Source organism: Topomyia yanbarensis, chromosome 2 (assembly GCF_030247195.1).
Source record: "Topomyia yanbarensis strain Yona2022 chromosome 2, ASM3024719v1, whole genome shotgun sequence".
NCBI classification, from domain to species: Eukaryota; Metazoa; Arthropoda; class Insecta; order Diptera; family Culicidae; genus Topomyia; species Topomyia yanbarensis.
This window is the reverse complement of record NC_080671.1, coordinates 119,178,061-119,195,486: the sequence shown is the minus strand read 5'-3', so window position 1 is coordinate 119,195,486 and position 17,426 is coordinate 119,178,061. Positions and strand designations below refer to the sequence as shown.

The 17,426-nt window shown below is 35.4% G+C and overlaps 2 protein-coding genes across 16 annotated transcripts in view; one reads left to right on the top strand and one right to left on the bottom strand.

The window, feature by feature from the left end:
- LOC131679398 (dual specificity calcium/calmodulin-dependent 3',5'-cyclic nucleotide phosphodiesterase 1-like) overlaps positions 1–10,111 on the top strand; it is a 796,874-nt gene extending 786,763 nt beyond the window's left edge. For all 12 annotated transcript variants that reach the window (XM_058960126.1, XM_058960115.1, XM_058960125.1 and 9 more), the window contains one exon: positions 1,259–10,111. In XM_058960126.1, the coding sequence (XP_058816109.1) occupies positions 1,259–1,377 (119 nt within the window). In that variant the 3' untranslated portion in view covers positions 1,378–10,111. The remainder of the gene's footprint in view (positions 1–1,258) is intronic.
- The window catches only part of LOC131679406 (mesoderm induction early response protein 1), a 51,403-nt gene that overhangs the window by 25,242 nt on the left and 8,735 nt on the right, over positions 1–17,426 (bottom strand). The window lies entirely within an intron of this gene.

Here is a 17,426-nt window from a genome sequence, read left to right as displayed (position 1 = left end):
TCACCTTAATGTTAAAACCTCTATAATCGAAATAAAAAAAAAATAATTCATAAAATATTCAATCTTTAATAACATGAGCCCCGAAAGTATGATGAGGATACTTTTCATTGCTTTAAAATGGACAAATTTTCTCGAAAACTACAAAGAGTTAGATTTAAAAGTTTGATGTGCGCTGATGCGTTTTTTTCAGATTTTTCCACGAAACGAGATACTAAAACACATCTTTAGCACCTGAAACGATAAAATTTTGTAAGAAAGATTGGTTACGGAAGAACCTCGAGCTAAAATATGTTTCGAAGAACTACAACTTCAAATAAACGTTTTATTTTTCAAACATCAAGGCGCATAATTGAGCAACCAAAATAAAAATCGGAAGAACAGAATATGCTTCGTAGAATTCGGTTTTCCCACTGAGGCCCCCCTTCAGCATAAGAATCTCTTAAAAACTTAAAAACATGGAAAACCCATGTGAAAGCTTCATGAACTTGTCAAATGGCCATGAGAAAAGGTAATGTATAATATACCTATATTTGTTTCGAAATTGAACTCTATCCGACACAACAATTGTGCTCTCTTTATTGTGCTCTTTACAACGTATTCTAATTGGTTTTTTGCTGAAAGCAGTGCAAGATAATCTTCCCCATGCGAAACGCAAATTATCTTTTGATAACAAGCCGTTTACCTTAACCAAATTGTCTAGGCGTAGTAGAATAGCATTTCAATCGACCAATACGAATTGTGATCGAATCCTATCCTAATCCTAATGGCTATCCCGGTTAATGAATGCAATAAATGATACTTATCTCCAGTCTCGTGAATCAATGCTCTGTTACAGAAACCAGTTTTAAAAATTCAATTATTGACTCATTGGATCAGGCAGATTTATCAAAAAATTGAGTTTGAGACTGCCTTTCGCAAGAGTATTATTTTTGCATGACGTGCACCTGGGAATTTATCGTTAAATGTACGATGGATTTAATTAAACTTTAAAACATTAGGGTAACTGTATGTGGGTTCCCTGTCGGTAATTCTAGAAAATTTCCCATAACGTTGATTAGGCGATTTACAAAATTTGCATCTAATGTCGACGAATTGTGCGGTTGAAAATCGAACTCAGGAGAGCTGCGTACGAAACAATAGAATTTCCAACTACGCTACACTCACTCCTATTAAACAAATTTAAATCGAAAAAATAATTAATCATTGACACAAAGTGACTTTGAATATTGCAACTAAATCACATTTACTTCATTTCCAGATGCGGAAGCACGTGCTGCTGCTGCTGCGGAAGCTGCAGCCAATGCCGAGGAGCAAACGACGGAAGAAATTCACGATGCAGATGCTGCCCCAGTGGCCCCGGAGGCCGGCAATGAATAGATTGTTTTCTACGGTATTCTGCTACAATCGTGAACAATACACGCATACATACACACTTTTCTATGGAAACAAGCAAACACAAACAAACAAAATAAACTATAGCGAGAGAGAGAAAAAAAGAGAGAGAGAGGAAGATAAAATAAACAACCACAACAAGTAGAACTTTTGATGGTATTTTTGTGCGCAAGAGAATCAAAAGACAGTGCGAGGAGTACACTGTTCACTATAGTGAAGTAATAGCAAACAAAAAATATAGAGTAGTCCTAAATTAGCGGTAATCATCATAGAAAAAGTACTAAAGCCCCACAAACACATATAAAACGATTAATGTCATTAGGGAAACCAATCTTACCGACAGTCTAACAGCATGAAAAAGATGATGGAGAGCAAAACTGAGCAAGTATTTACAATTTCTATACATACAGTACCATTCAGATAGAACACATACACATATACATACATATTAAAGAACGAGAAGCACGCGAGCATTGACTTATAATAAATCCACTCTGTACGAAGTCTATTTTCCAGATAATGAAGAAACTGTAGCTAATTTGTACACAACATTAGCGACTTGATTTCGGTCGGGATCAATTTCTTCCACGATTCACGAATGAAAAGATACTGATGTACAGACAAAACTGAACAAGTCTCTCTATATACAATCATATATTTATATGAAAATAGAAAAAAAAAACTTTTGCTTTCCAATCTTTTTCGAGAATAAGTAAAATGCATAAAAAGCAAAGAACCAAGCTAAGTAGTATAATCGAAAAAAAAAATATTGACATATACTGAAACACACAACGGATTAAATCTGAATGATCTAGCAGCTAACAGATGCGTTTTAATTTCTCAGATGAACGAAACAGTATTCTACAATATCGGATGCGCCTTGCATAGTGTTTCCTCTCGATACGGGTAAATGAGTGAGCTATCTGTCGCAACTGAATTACACCTTCACACCACCGTTCCGTGCTAGTAAGCTTCCGAACGAATCGGCGGTTATTTCTTTCCACGCCCAACCCCAACCGTGGGATCGCTATTTAATTGGATTGACAAACCCGAGCGAAGCTGTACCTTTTTTATTCAGAACTACGCCCAAGTTGCATCGTTTGAATTCTTTATAATTCTTCTCGTTGTTACCAGGCACCTTCACGAAGGCGTTGTAAGAAGATTATGTGGTGCTTCAAAGGAGGAAAAATTATTATTTGCGGGTGGGTTGCCGGAAGGGAACGGTATCCGCATCCGAACAACGGGTTTCAAGGCATCTAAAATTGGCGAACAGGTTGTCACCCGGATCAACTAATATTAGAAAGGGAAGCCCCGTCGAGTATGAAAGGTTCGAGTTCTATTGTAATATTGTGCTAGCATAGTTACAAAAAAATCATTTTCAAATTGAAGAAATTGGATGTATAATCGGCTTTGCAACTTTCATGTTGCCAATTATGCTCTGTGTGATGAAATCGTCAACGCAGTTAAAATATTCCAAGAGCAATTTCATTCGCCTCAATTGTGCTGCGTAGAAATACTTACCTTTCCAGACCTTTTAAGCTCTTAGAAAAAAAGGATTCAGAAAAAGGTACTATTTAAAAATGGATGTTTATAGTCTTCATAATTTTCGTAGAGGCCATGATAGCAAAGTTAAGAGAAAAAAATACACTAGCTTTAATGAAAATTTAAAAAAAAAAAAAAGAAAATTCACTTTCGAAGACACTTTAGTTTGTATATTGTCAACGATACGACACAATATGACGAAAAGTGCGCTCATTTCACCACAGCCACAAATTGCTTGCCAATTTGTCATTTCGAAATTTTAACATTTTTTTAGGTTGGTGTTTTGAAACAATGAGCTTGAAAAGGATGTTATTATTCTTTTGCTGTTTGCTTTACTTACTTTTGACGGCAGTGAACCGAAAAATAGGTTTCATCGATTATATTGATGTTACTGTGTTCGATGTGTGAAATGATATGACGACAATTTAGAACGTTCGTAACTGTAACTTTACGCCACGAAACAAGCACCTTTCTGGTAGCATACAGTGGGTTAAAAAGCTGCGTTCAGCGATCAGAAACTTTACTAGTATGGATATTAGACCGGCGACAATTTTAACTTTTTTCGGAACAATGGTAATGGTAATCATATGCAAAATATGAGCTTTTTCCGATAGCTCTAGTTCACCAACAAGAAGTTTCAAATTTCTATAATAATATATATGGACACTCGGAAATAAAAACTTACATTCCAATAAAAAATTTCACTGTAACTCTGCATACCTCAAAACTTACGGTCGCGTAGCTATTTTATAACGAACAGCTTTGTTGAAGATCGCATATTGATTAGAGATTCCCCTAAAAAGTTATTTAACTTTGAAGACCAGTAATTTTTTTTTTTGAAATTTTCTATTCTAAGCATGTGCGAGAAAGAGAGGCAACACATGAAAATATCTTTTTACTGCGAAATCGGATCAATTTGCAGTCTTCGGCAATGTTGATCCTTACATCTTAAGCTATATATCTGCAGATTTCAGAATGCACAAGATGATACTGGCATTTTGTACTGAATTTATTGTTTCTAAAGGGCGAACACGAAATTATTGCGACACCGAAAATGTCATGCCAATTTTCTTATGTTTAAAATCAAACCAAATAAAGAAATAGTTGGGTTTGATTAGCACTAACTCGAACCCTGGAGTTTCAAATTTTAAAGACCCGACCCGAACCCGAAAGTTACAAATTTTAAATACTCGAACCCGGGAACTCTAAAATTGAAAATCCGAAACCCGACCCAAACACGATGGTTTAATATTTCACATATATTGAGCTGGAGCAGAACTTTTGCAATAAAATTCTTACGAAATAGAAGCATCTCTGGAATTTCGTTGTCATATTTTCACTTTAGATGATACTCTATTATGTATTTTCAAATACTTAAATAAATTCAACATTTTTTGAAATTGTGTCCAGAAATCTGAGTAAACTTTCGCGCTTATACATTATTCATTTCGATACACATATTTTGCTGATCAATGTTACCCCGAACGAATGAAAATTTACAACAAATTAATTTTATTTTTATAGTAAAACGAAATAAAATACCCAACGATTTGAACATATTCAATCTATGGGTACCGGTACTTGTTTTAAAAATGCATATAGTTATATCTACTTGAATTGAAGATAGTTATTCGAAAAACTTTTGAAAAAATGATCAATGTTCCCCCATTTTACGGTACCAAACTTCCATGATAAAACGCTAGAAATTGGCGATTCTATCCCACTACATTATGGGCCACAAATCGATTATCTCGTTTGAAAATCCACCACTTGTAAAGCGCAAGGGACTTCGGAATAATTTCTCTACAATACGTGTACTTCATTTTCGTGTAAACAAAATTAGGGTGATCCTCTATCGTCTCTAGGGTTTTCTGAAATACAAAAATAATTCCAGAACGATTTAAGATAGCATATTCTTTCAAAGAATTTTCGAGAAACCTTGTAGCAGGGCATTGCAAAAAAAAACACTTTTCAATTTTAAAAGTCCCCGGCCCCCCTTTATATTGTGACATATATCATAGTAAGCTCAGATGCCAAATTCCACATCATTTGGTCAATTTTAGTACCCCGCCCACTTCGATTAAATTTTTTGACATTGGCACCATGGAAAAACATGAGGGGAAATACATGCTATAACTTTTGAAGCAGCACTCGAAAAACTCAGGTTTATCCATTTTTTAAAGGAAACAGTCTTAGTATTTCAGGGTTCTAAGAGAATAGTTTTCCTAGGAAATGTTTTATTTTGCAGATTACTTAACTCTGAATGTTATCCAGGTCTTGAAAACACATTTTATATATTTGAAGATTGAGCATAATTCATACGAAACTCAAGTTACCTGAAAGTAATTTCGTATTTTTTCCCAGATTTGAGCCCAAATTTCATCCAAAATCTTACGAACAAAAATTTTTCGATGCGAGCCTGTTACTTGGATGGAAAAAACAAACTCTTACTTATTTCAATCCACACCTCTTTTAACTTATAACTTCTACCTCGAGGATACTCTTAAGCTGTTGGCATACAAGGCGACAGGACACACGCCACCAAACAGTCTTAGTATTTGAAAAAAGATATACTCTTTCCTTGGAAAATACCGAAAGTTGGGGTTTGGAGATTTTTCTTTCTCAAAAATCCGCTATATTTAGTGACATTTCTGCCCTACGCTGCAAATCACACATTTTTTGCAGTGGGACATGGTTATATGAAAAAAATTAAATTTCGTTCCGAGTAACTTTTTGGGTCCCATTTAGCTCCCAGAACAACTCTGCAAATTTTTAGTTCGATCGGTGAAACTATATTTTTGCGCCAACGGTTTTAAGTTTATATGGGATTTCGTATGGGTAAATTTGTCAAGGAAATAAAGTCTAGAAGACCACGAAACGATCTGATGCTTGTGGAAAAAGTTATTAAGAAAAAACCGATTGCTGCCCTGAAGATTAATGAAAATTTTACTTTTCATAGCATCACTGCTGCTGACGGTCGAATTATATACAAAATCTTTAATTTTCTCTTATTATGTACAAAAGAATCCCTTAAAACTCTTGCGAAGTGGCCAAAAAGTATAGATAAATGATTTAGACACATTAAGAGAAAATTGCATATAATTGGACAACCAACAACAGTGGTGCTAGAAAAATGAATATTTTATCAATCGTCAGAGTAATTGGTTTCAGCTAAATAACTTTTTTCTCAAGCGTCAGATCGTTTCGTAGTTTTCGAGACTTTGTTTCTTTGTTAAATTACCTACAAAAGCCACATAACGGTTTATTTTTAGGAAGCAATGGACGACTCCTGGAGGAATTATTTTGTGAAAGTTAATTTTCCCATACAAAATCCCATGTAAACTTTAAACAGTGGGCGCAAAAATGTAGTGTCAGAGATCAAGCTAAGAATTTGCACAGATGTTCTAGGACCCAAATGATACCCAAAAAGTTGCACGGAGCTGGAATCTATTTTTTGTCCCACCCTACTAGTCAACCGTTAGTGCAAGCAGCAGGGAAGAACTTCTGATCGCGGGCACCAATACAGCTTCAACGATGATGACCTGGACGTGAGAAACAAGAGAGAGTTATATAACCCCTCTGACGCAGTACACCAGCAGACAAATGTTTCACCCCCGTGAAAGAAGGTCTCCTATCACTATGAGCCGTGTCAAATAGACGGATTATAAAAATATGGTAGAAACTTCAATCGAAGTGGGCGGGGGTAGACTTAGATATTTTTCATAATATAAAGGGGGAGGGAAGTTTTAGAATTAAAAAGTTTGTTTTTTTGCAATGCTCTAATGAGTAGTAGACCGGCACAAAAATGTTTTTTATTATCAAAAAAACTGTTCATAAAAAATAAGGTACGCAGCCTTGTGTTTTGAAGTATGCTAAATATGTATGGGATTTTTTGTTACAATGTTCAGAAAAAGTCAAAATTGTGCCCGGTCCAATAAGTGGCTTTGTTGAATATGTCAAATTTACTTAACAAATTTGATTTTACAGCGAGTTTCCTGGTTTGTCTTAGGGTGCCTCTTTAAAGTAAATTTTTCATAAATTTCAACTTTACATGAATAGTTGTTAGGACAGAAACCCTTTACTCATTTTTGATTTGTTTTTCAAGTACTATCAAATATGTATGAAATTCATTACCACTTTTACCTTCAAAGTTATTTACGTTAGAAAATGTCGAATTTTATGCATACAATTGTCAATATCCATGATTATATAAAATTCAATGAGATGGTTATTGTAGAAGAAATATGCGCATTTATAAGAGCTGGCTGCTGTCCGAAGTCGAAATTTATGAGAAATTACCTGATTTTTTAACTATGCTATATTTCCCCTGCTAACTCAGTATAATTTCTCTACCATTCTTTGGATCGTTAAGTTCTCACATCTTTTTTCATTCGGGAGATAGTGCACTTGTTGTGGAGAAATTACTCGTACTTTATTGTAGGTACTGGATTTTCGACCAAAAAATCGCGCTATGCAGAATCGAGAATCAATAAGTTCTGTGAACGCATAAAAACCTGTCAACTTATTTTATTTCACGATAACAGACATATATGACATATATAACATATGTGGGCCAACCTTGCAGATTAATCTGAATTCTTCCAGATTTTTAAGCGTCTTCCAGATATACAAAGTAATTTTTGTCTGCTCCAGTTTTCCGGGAATTTGTCCAGATTTAAGCAGACAATATGAAAAATTACAAAGGAAGTTACAAGAAAGTTTCGCTGATTCTTAAACCACTGTTTGAGAATAGCTGGCAACACAATATATCAAAGTTTTTTCGCTGACGGACGACCAAATTTACCGAATTTTCATCACCTGTAATTTTCTGGAATTTAACATGTTGAAAGCTCAGAGAATCAAATTTAATAAATTTGACGGATTCTCTATGCTAGAAATTAAGCATTTGAATGGACTCAATTACCGAATTTTCGGTTAGCCGAGTTACATTTGTTAACAACCAAGCATAATCCATTAGTAAAATGCCCTGGTCCAATGCTTTACACTTAAAATATTTACATCTCGCATGTAACATAAAAGAACAATTCACTTGAGTTTACATTCAAGAGCAAGTAAAAAAATGTGTCGCTCGCAATTTTCCAGGTTCTTCAGCAGAGTTTTACATCAAAAGAAACAAAATATTTTTTTACATGTCAAAACATGTAAAATTTTATTCAGAAATAGACAAATACGTCGCAATATTATTTATTTATTTTTAATTTTCAGTTTTTCTAAGTGCGTAGAGATTATTTATAGGTATCTTTTTCGTCAAACCTGCCCAAGAATAATTTGACCTAATTTGAATAGGACGAGCAAAAGAAAGAAGCTGGCTAAATTTTGTATCACCCAGATTACTCCGTGCTGAGAGTAATCCAGGTCTTCAAAACAAATTTTAGATATTTGAAGACTACGTTTAATTTATACGAAACTCGAGTTAGCTAAAATTTAGTATTTTTCCAAAATTTGTGCCCAGACTTCATGCACAACAAAGATCAGATTCGGTACGTATCAGAATCTGAAAAAACAAAAATTTATAGAAATAGAAATAAACTCTATCTTAATTTGACTCACACCACTTTAAACTTATAACTTATATGTTCACGATATTCATAAAGTAGCAGAACATTCATTTACGTTAATAAATCTGAAATTTTGAAAATAAGTATCCTATTCAGAGCTTCTTACACTCCTAAATGAAACAGGAAAACTGAACTGCTTGAACTGCTCGAAAAGATGGAAATAAGTTGTGCGGAATTGATTTTTTGTTTTAAAAATATATTGAATGATAATACAATCGCGACTGGTAGAAGTTAACCGTCTTATCGAACATTTTCTAAACAAGTCTCATATAATTAAAGATACCCCGTTTTACGATAAAATAATCTTCCACCAATATTAGCCACAAAACAGTCCCGATATGGAAAAATGTTTCAACCAGGCCCTTTCTTCTCGTCCAATGGTTTAATTTGCTGAACTTTTATGAATAAAAGACTTGAACAACGAAAACATATGTATTAACCTTCCAACTCTCATGACATTGTATTTAGTACAACATCTGTAGAAACACTAGTGAAAACTTCTTTGAGCATCAGCGGTTACTCATTTGAGGACCCATTCACGCGATTAACGGAGGGTTACACGACGTGAATAAAACAAAATTATCTTCCACGACGAACCACTATTCGCGATGCGGGTTATGTATATGAATACACCCAATTAGTAAAAAACAGAATAGGTCACTCATTGCTCTTAGCCCCAAAAAGACGAAAATCTACCGTACCTTCTTCAAATCAACCCAAATAAGCGAATATTTCAAACAATTTAACTTAGCTTTACTTCAAATTCAACTGGGCGTAACCCACATTTTACTAAGTTCAACGCTGCCGACCAAATCCTCAATGCAAGCTTGATCCGATTATGAGAATTGTAACGATGAAATGACACAAAGCAAAGCGATCATTATACGGAGCAGTCCGATTTCTCAACAAACCTCCTATACTCGAGTTGAACTAAGGAAGAAGAAGCCTCTTTATATACACATACACCTAAACGAAAGAAGTAAGAAAAAATTAACTATATCCAGATCCGCCCTATTAATCGTTGATAAATAGATTCTATTCATATGACAGAAAGGACGACAAATATGTGCTTTGTAAGATAAGAAATTAATGCGTGCTGCTGCGCGGGTTACTAGAATGGAGCAGAAGGTACACCTTTATACTATTCAATCCCCTCCAGTTATCTATTTTCATAAAATTCTATCTCAACTTTTTATACAAAAATCAGCCTTCATTAATCGTAGTTACTCTTCTATCTTGTTAAGAAGTCCTGTTACCGTTATTTTCTCATTTTCGTAACCAAATTAGCTTGATCCAGTCAGTGCACGTTATTTATCTCTATAGCAATCCAATCCGAACTAACATAGTTATTGTAAAAGCTTTTCCTCGGGATCAAAACTAAAACTACCCGAGCAAAATCATTAATTCTTAACAACTATCAACTTTCCGAAAGTGGTAACGAAAATCTGCACAAAGTGTTAGCAAGGCAAGTAATAGTAGTCGTGATAAAACATCTAGTTGAGTTTTTGTTTTAGGTTGTTTTTATAATTTATTGACGGATTAAGAAAAAGAATACAAATATAGGAGAATAAAGTTTAATGCTAAATGGTGTATCCAAACTAGTTTGCGTTATTATTTTAGCACCCATGATTACTATCTTTCAATCACAGCAGTACCTCGATTCAAAAACTACAAACAGATGTTGATAGAAGTCTTGAAGATGGATATTTTCTTGAATTATTATAACATTCTCGATATCTTCAAAACCATAGGTATGGGTTTGAATACAACAGTCCTCACAGTATTTTCATTGTGAAGGAGAAAACTTCTATTTTAAAAATTCACTTGTTCAAGAGCGCAGTCAGCGTAGCAAGGGAAAATGAACGAATGAACAACGAGGCCTATGTTGTGATGTAGAAGTTGAACCAATGCTGCGGTACGATCTCCTCCAGGGGAAAGTTTTTTGTTGCCTTAAAGTTGGCACGAAATGTGCACTTTAAAAAAGATGACGAAGAACACAGTTAAGGCTTTCTGACAAATGGCGCCAAACAATACAAGAACATAAATTTAAAACTAATTTTAAATTTGTCAACCAGTTGAATACTTCGAAGGGTGTCCGGAACCACAGGATTCCCTGCCTCTCCCCCACTCTCTATCCGCATCTGTCTTCGATGTCAAATACATGATTCCGCACAGAAGATGATAAATGACCATATACTACGATGAAAATTTGCGGAGATGGATGGGTATGAAACATGTGAAGAAAGTTGAGTGTGGGGCAAGATCCAAAAATCATGCATCCTGCATCAAAGTAAACCAAACAATACATGATTTAATCATGTTCATCAATTGCGGCAGTGCAAATACACTCAAATTGTTTTTATAATGAAAAAATAATTCATCAAATTTCCACGAATATTTTAAGAAAAGGTCCATTTTGGTGAGATGCCGCACTGCGATCCCAAACCCAAAAATGGCGAAAACAAGTATTTTCTGACTCTACTTGATGTTTCCGTGATTAGTTGTCTTCAGCATAGTTTCATGAAATCAGAAAACGCTTATATATCGGTTAACACTTCCACTTTTCTTAAGGAGGTACTCGCATTTTTAGAAACAGAAATATTGTTCTTTCGCAATCTTGTGTGATGTTTAATGTGGAGTAACTTTACAGAGAGTACTATTTTCTATATATTTGTACATGCGATATATATCTACAGGTCGGACTCGATTATCCGGGGATTCGATTATCCGGGGACTCGATTTCAACTATGATGTCTTATTATAGTGCTAATTCGATTATTGCAGTCAATAGAACATTTTTTCGGGCAATTGGGAGGTCTAGAATTAACCTCCTCTCAAATTTTAACCTACCTCAAAAATAGCTTATATAAGAGTTATTCCGCGCAAATTAACCTAAACAAACCAAAACTTGGAATCGACCTTCATGGATTGGAACCATTTTTGAAGATAATGTTCATTTAGAGCCAATATATCATAACCTAATTTGTTGTTTCGTTTGAACAGCCCCTCAGTCCATGGAAACACTCTTAATTTTAACAAATTGTTTAAAAAATTGTTTTACTTTGGATTATATCTCTGGTACTGTTTGCATTATAATCAATCAGCGAGATAATTTTTTGAAAGATTTGTTTAAGGAATCCAAAAAAAAATAAAAGTTTTTAACGCCAGTATTGCCAAATATGCAACTTTTTAATTTTACGCTAAAAGTACATTTTTCTCGTGATACACATATCAGTTACTGCAGGCCACATAAAATGTCATTGCTTAGTTGGTTTCTGGCTATCTCTTGGGATAATGATGACATGCTTCTCAGGATTCTGTTTGGATACTTTCCAGGATTCTGATCCAAGTTTTCTTAGCATCCCAATGGAATCTATTTCAGATTTTCGATTGAATTTTTATCCGTATTTCTACGGTTTTATCTCTGGATTTTGATGCAGGATTCTAGAGAAAAGCTTCTTAAATGTCTGATGGAATCCTTCTCAAGATAGAATTCCGCTGAAGATTATGATTTATTCCAGACACTGATAGAATCATGGTCCTATTTTCATTGAAATCCGGTGTAAATATCCAGCTCTGAGTTCCAGTGGACTTTGACACAATATTGCTCTTCTCCTATTATCCCCTTCAACAATTGATTCCTACTCGGAATTCCAATGGCATCTTTAACCCCCTCGTGCCCTCTTGTTGGTAAGCAACCACGTTTCTAAATGACTATAACTTTTGGTTTACACAACGACAAGTAAGGCTAATAAAGAGCATTAAAAGCTATAAATATTATCAGTAGAACAGAAGTTATTACAATTAATCTGATTAGGTTCCGCTGAAGCAGTGCTGCCAGGGACAGTTTCTGTTAATGGTTAAAATGAAATTTTGGAATATTTTCTTAGCCTGGCAATATTGCTGAAAACTGCTAAAACTTTCTAATTTAGATTTCCCTCAATTACCTTTTTCATGCAATAGGACTAGATCGGAAGGTAAATATTGAGCAGCTTCTAGCACTGCAAAAGAAGCACCTCGCTTTATTAAACCAGGTTTTTCGTGTTTCTTGACACCAACAGTTCTAAGGGACCCCATACGCGGTAGAAAAACGTTGGTCTAGAAATGGTTAACGAGATTCTGACAAGAGACCCGGCCGTCACTGGAGGTGATTTCAATTCTTGGGTAGCTCAAGCAAAGATGGATGATAGGCTATGTAGAGAGGGCGCCAGTAGTACTTCTCGCTGAGGTGGCCGGGAACCCATCATCTACGTACCCCGAGGGGAACAACACTCCTTGATTTGTTGATGAAATGAACATAAAATTTATATTTCTGAACGGATTGATAAAGATTTACATTAGTTAGTTCGAAATAGATTCGCATTTTCAACATTGCCAAAAAATAGTTTCAAATGACTGAAGATGGTTTGAAATGTGTCATGAAAAACAAAATGAAATGCTCGAAATTCACGTTTTGACAGCTTCAGTGCTCGATGAAACCAAAGCAAAACATTTCCAGCAGCATAACTGCATGACCAAATCAAAACAAAAAAATAAATGTTGTTGCCAGAATTATTGAAAGATTCAAACATTGAGTATACAGTTACCAGTTCCATCAAAATCGTCGAAATTCGAGCAAAATTTGCTTGAGATTGGATAGATTTTTTGTAAATTCTTCGATTTTTCTTAACAATGCTCGATTTGTTAGAAAATTGTCAAAATTTTCTAAAATTACCGGAAAAAGTACGAATTCGTGTAAAACTGAACGGAATAAAACAATCATTCTGAAGTGACGTTCCCCTCGACGTACCCTGTAGTCCTTCGCTAGTGATAAGTATGAGTGGGAGAGTTTGGAAAAACTACACGCGTAGTTTTTACCTGACATTCCCGTACAACATTGATCAACTAAATATTGTTACAATGACAAGGATCTTTTTGTGGGGGCGCAACACGCACTCTTCTAACTAGAATGAGGGTTAAAAGACATGTTAGCTATGATATGTAACACCACCACGTAAATTAAACTGGAGCCAAGAAACAGACGACCCCCAGTTTAATTACTAACTTTATTTTTCTGGTATTCGAGTAATCGAATCAATTACCTTGCAAAATCAAAGCCCCGTGTAATCGAGTTTGACCTGTATTGCAAAAGACACACCTTATTAAAAAGTTTATCTTAGAATTCTTACAACTGATACATACCGTTAACTCGTTACCAATATGAATAATAAATGAAAACCAACTGAAAATACAAGTCACACCCTGAAAGTCTGATAAATCGACTAGGGCCAACATAGGTACATTTACATTTACCATAATATTTATCCTGACCATTTTATTTCCAATTTCTTCACGAATGAAGCTTAAATTCATAAAATAACGCAAAAAAAGTTTGATTCGATTATCCGGGGTGAGATTTTTTTGAAATCCCCGGATAATCGAGTCCGACCTGTATGTGTTTGTAGGGGTCTTTAAGTTTTCTCCATTCACTTAGGTTTATTTTCGAAAGTTGAAATTTTGAAGAAAAAATCATTTATTCCCTGAAGTTTTTGTTTTCATTCTAAAATTGACATCTATACAAATTAATGCGTTCAAGAAAGTAAGGGTCTGAAAGAATAGCCCGAAGTAACCAATACTTAAATACATATCACCAGTTTAAGTATATAGGGAAATAGACGCATAAACCCTATGTCATGGTTTCTGATATTAAGAACTTATACCTGACGCATAGGATCGTTTAATGATATTCTGACGTCAAAAAAAATTAGCTTCGCACCCTCAATCGCACCCTCGCTGTTTTGATACGGCATGTATCCTATTTGTCGAGGAGAAATGCCACACGACACTTTCCTCTGCAATTATAGATGACCGTAATTGTGATCAGAATGGCTTCTAAAAAGTCCCAACTATTTAACAGATTTCCCAAAAAAATCGCACTCCCCAAAAATGAAATTTAAACGTGGTACTGAAAACGAATCCGCGGTGCAACTGGACGCACATAAGTATTAATAATATTGTTGTAGGTAGATTATTTTACAATGTTGGATGACAGCAAATCATCGCAGTTCTTAACCTTCCGGCAGTCGCGCTAGTGCACTGAGTGCACGCTGCTCTGAAAATCTAGCGAAATCGTTTTAGAGCAGCTGCGGGTGTTCGTTCAGTGAGCCATTTGCGCGACTTTCGGAGGGTTAAATAAATCAGGTGTTCCGCAAGGCAGTAACTTAGGACCCTTGCTGTTAGCAATATTTTTTAAAGATATCGCATTGCTTTTCGAAACTGGTTGAACCTGTCATTAACGATGCAAAATTCCAAGTGATAACGTTTCATCGAATTCCATGGCCTGTTAAGTTCGATTACAGCATTAGCGGCATCGTTTTGACAATTGAAGTTGAATTGCGTTGAATGGGAGTTGAATGCGAAGCTGACGTTCGATTCGCAACGCTCGGTGATCATCTCAAAAGATTCATATCAATTGGGTTTTATTTTAAAAATTGCTAAAGACTTCAAGGATCCGCATTGAACGAAGCCACTGGATTGTTCACTCGTCCGCTCAATTTTTTAAACACCTCAGTGATCTGGTTTCCACATCAAGTTTCGTGATGCATTAGAATTGAACGTGCAGAAACATCTCGTTCGCATGACACTAAGAAGCATGCCATGGCGAGACCCAGTTATCCTGATAAGTGTCAATTCCTGGGACTTGACACGTTACAAAGTCGCCGAAAAATGCAACAGGCAGTGATTATCGCAAATCTAATCAACGGGAAGCTTGATACTCCAGGGATACGTTCGAAAGTAAATTTCTGTACACCAAACCGATCACTGCGAATTGGAACCCTGCTTCAACACAGATTCCATAGAACCGTATTTGGATACAATAAACCGATTGCCGCATGCATTCGTGTATTTATCGCCGAAAAGAGCTCTTCCAAAGTGGCGTACCGTCCAGCCGCTTCGCTGGTGAAATTAGACAACCTTCTGTGTTTCGATATAATTTTTAACGTGCTAAAATGTGTGTACTAGGACTTAAGACGAAAAGTGTACTAGGACTTAAGACGAAAGAGGGTATAAATATTTTATGTATTTTATTTGTATTTGGTCAAGGTGATCCTTGAAAATAAGATTCTTATCGTAAATCGTACCGAATTATTTACATTGATCTGGATCTTGCGGGACGCCTGCTCTAACGGGTAGCATATCAGATAGCGCCAAACACGGTTGAAAACCTATTAAATACCTAGAAGAGCAACTCCAATGTAATAGCATTTTGAGTTATTTGCCTTTACAATGTTAGTTACTCTAACAAGCTGATGAGTAGTTGAATGTCAAATACGAAATCCAACCTACTCATGCAGAAAAATAGAATTCTCATTAATTCGTGACATCATTCTAATTAGGACTAGTTTTTCAAATAATTTACTAAGAGAAGAGAGGAAAGTAACTAGTCGATAACTAGATGCTTCTACTGACTTTTTATTTGGCAACAGAATAGGAAGTACTTTTGTATCACCCAAAGTTTTCATATTTGTTAACTTTATATGATGGATTTGATCTCATCATTTTTTCAAAAATTTTGTCTAGAGCCTTAATTTGAAACATTTTCATATTTTTGTAAGACTTAGGAGATTTGACAGCTGTCCTAAATTGATTCTTCTTGTTTGTAGTCTTAATATTTTAACAAAGATACATGAAATTCTAATATTTTCGAAAAATCATTGATTGTCAATCCCCCACAAAACCGAATTTCTGGCTACACCACTTACTCCAAGTAAGTAGAAACAAAGTCGTTGTACCATGTCTACAAGAAATTTTATTTATTATTGTAATAATTATTATTCAATCTGTCCCCCATTAATAGGTACACCTCATTTTTTGGGAATATTTTTTATATTGTATTGAACTACACCAAAGTTTAGTAGTTTTTAAAGGATTAATTTAACGACTTCTTCTACAATTTGGCGAACCTGGTAGGCAAAGCTGTATTATTGTGCAACATGATGCCGAACTATGTCGCCATTCACCTCTGCTACAAAACCCCTATCCCTTACCTCCCCACTGTGCTAACAGACGTACGAACCACCTTATACCGTTTTGGATTGAACCCAGGGCAGGGCCGAGCTCTAGCCCCAATCATAGTCAATTCATACATTTTGACAGCGGTTTGGGTTGGAATCTGGCCCAGCTTCGATTCGGGTAGGTGTTGCTTTAATCTGTGGATTGTATGCTGACAGGGAAGGGGAACAAACGATGCGCGCATGGAACTGTTAATGTATCCGCCATACAAAGTAAAGCTTCGGTTTTCTGTTTTATCTTCGGTTTGTTTACTACCCTCGATTAATTTTTTCGCGACTATTTCATTTTTTTACCTTCGATAAATATTATTTTTTATTTTATTTTTTATTTAATTTTTTATTCTTATTTTATTTTATTTGGAGCAGGGAAGAGCTCGCTGGAATTAGGTTTTATTCAAACACATTCTCCAGAAGGCATAAAACCTCCTCATCTTTTGTACCAACAGATTAGAAACATCTAAATTGTACATTTAACAACTTATTTCTACGACTAACACTAACATTAAAATTTTCGTAACTAATAACTAACACTACGACAAAAGCTAGCTAGACAAGGAAAAAACAAACAATCGCTTGGTAAAGTCGCGGGAAAGTTGAAAGTCAAAGACATCATAACATCTTTTGAATAGACGACACATACTAGCGAATGGCTCATTATAGCCGTAATTTGTTCTGGCATAGGGGAGACGAAAGAATAGATGGGATCGAAGGCTACGACGATAAATGTCGAAATTCAGCTTCTGTAGGGGGTCAGAACAATCGATTCGTGATTGTAGTAGTCCGGCAATAAAAGTTGCTTTGGAAACATCCCGACGAACAGACAGAAGTTCAAGATCGATGAGTTTACAGCGATCTTGGTAGC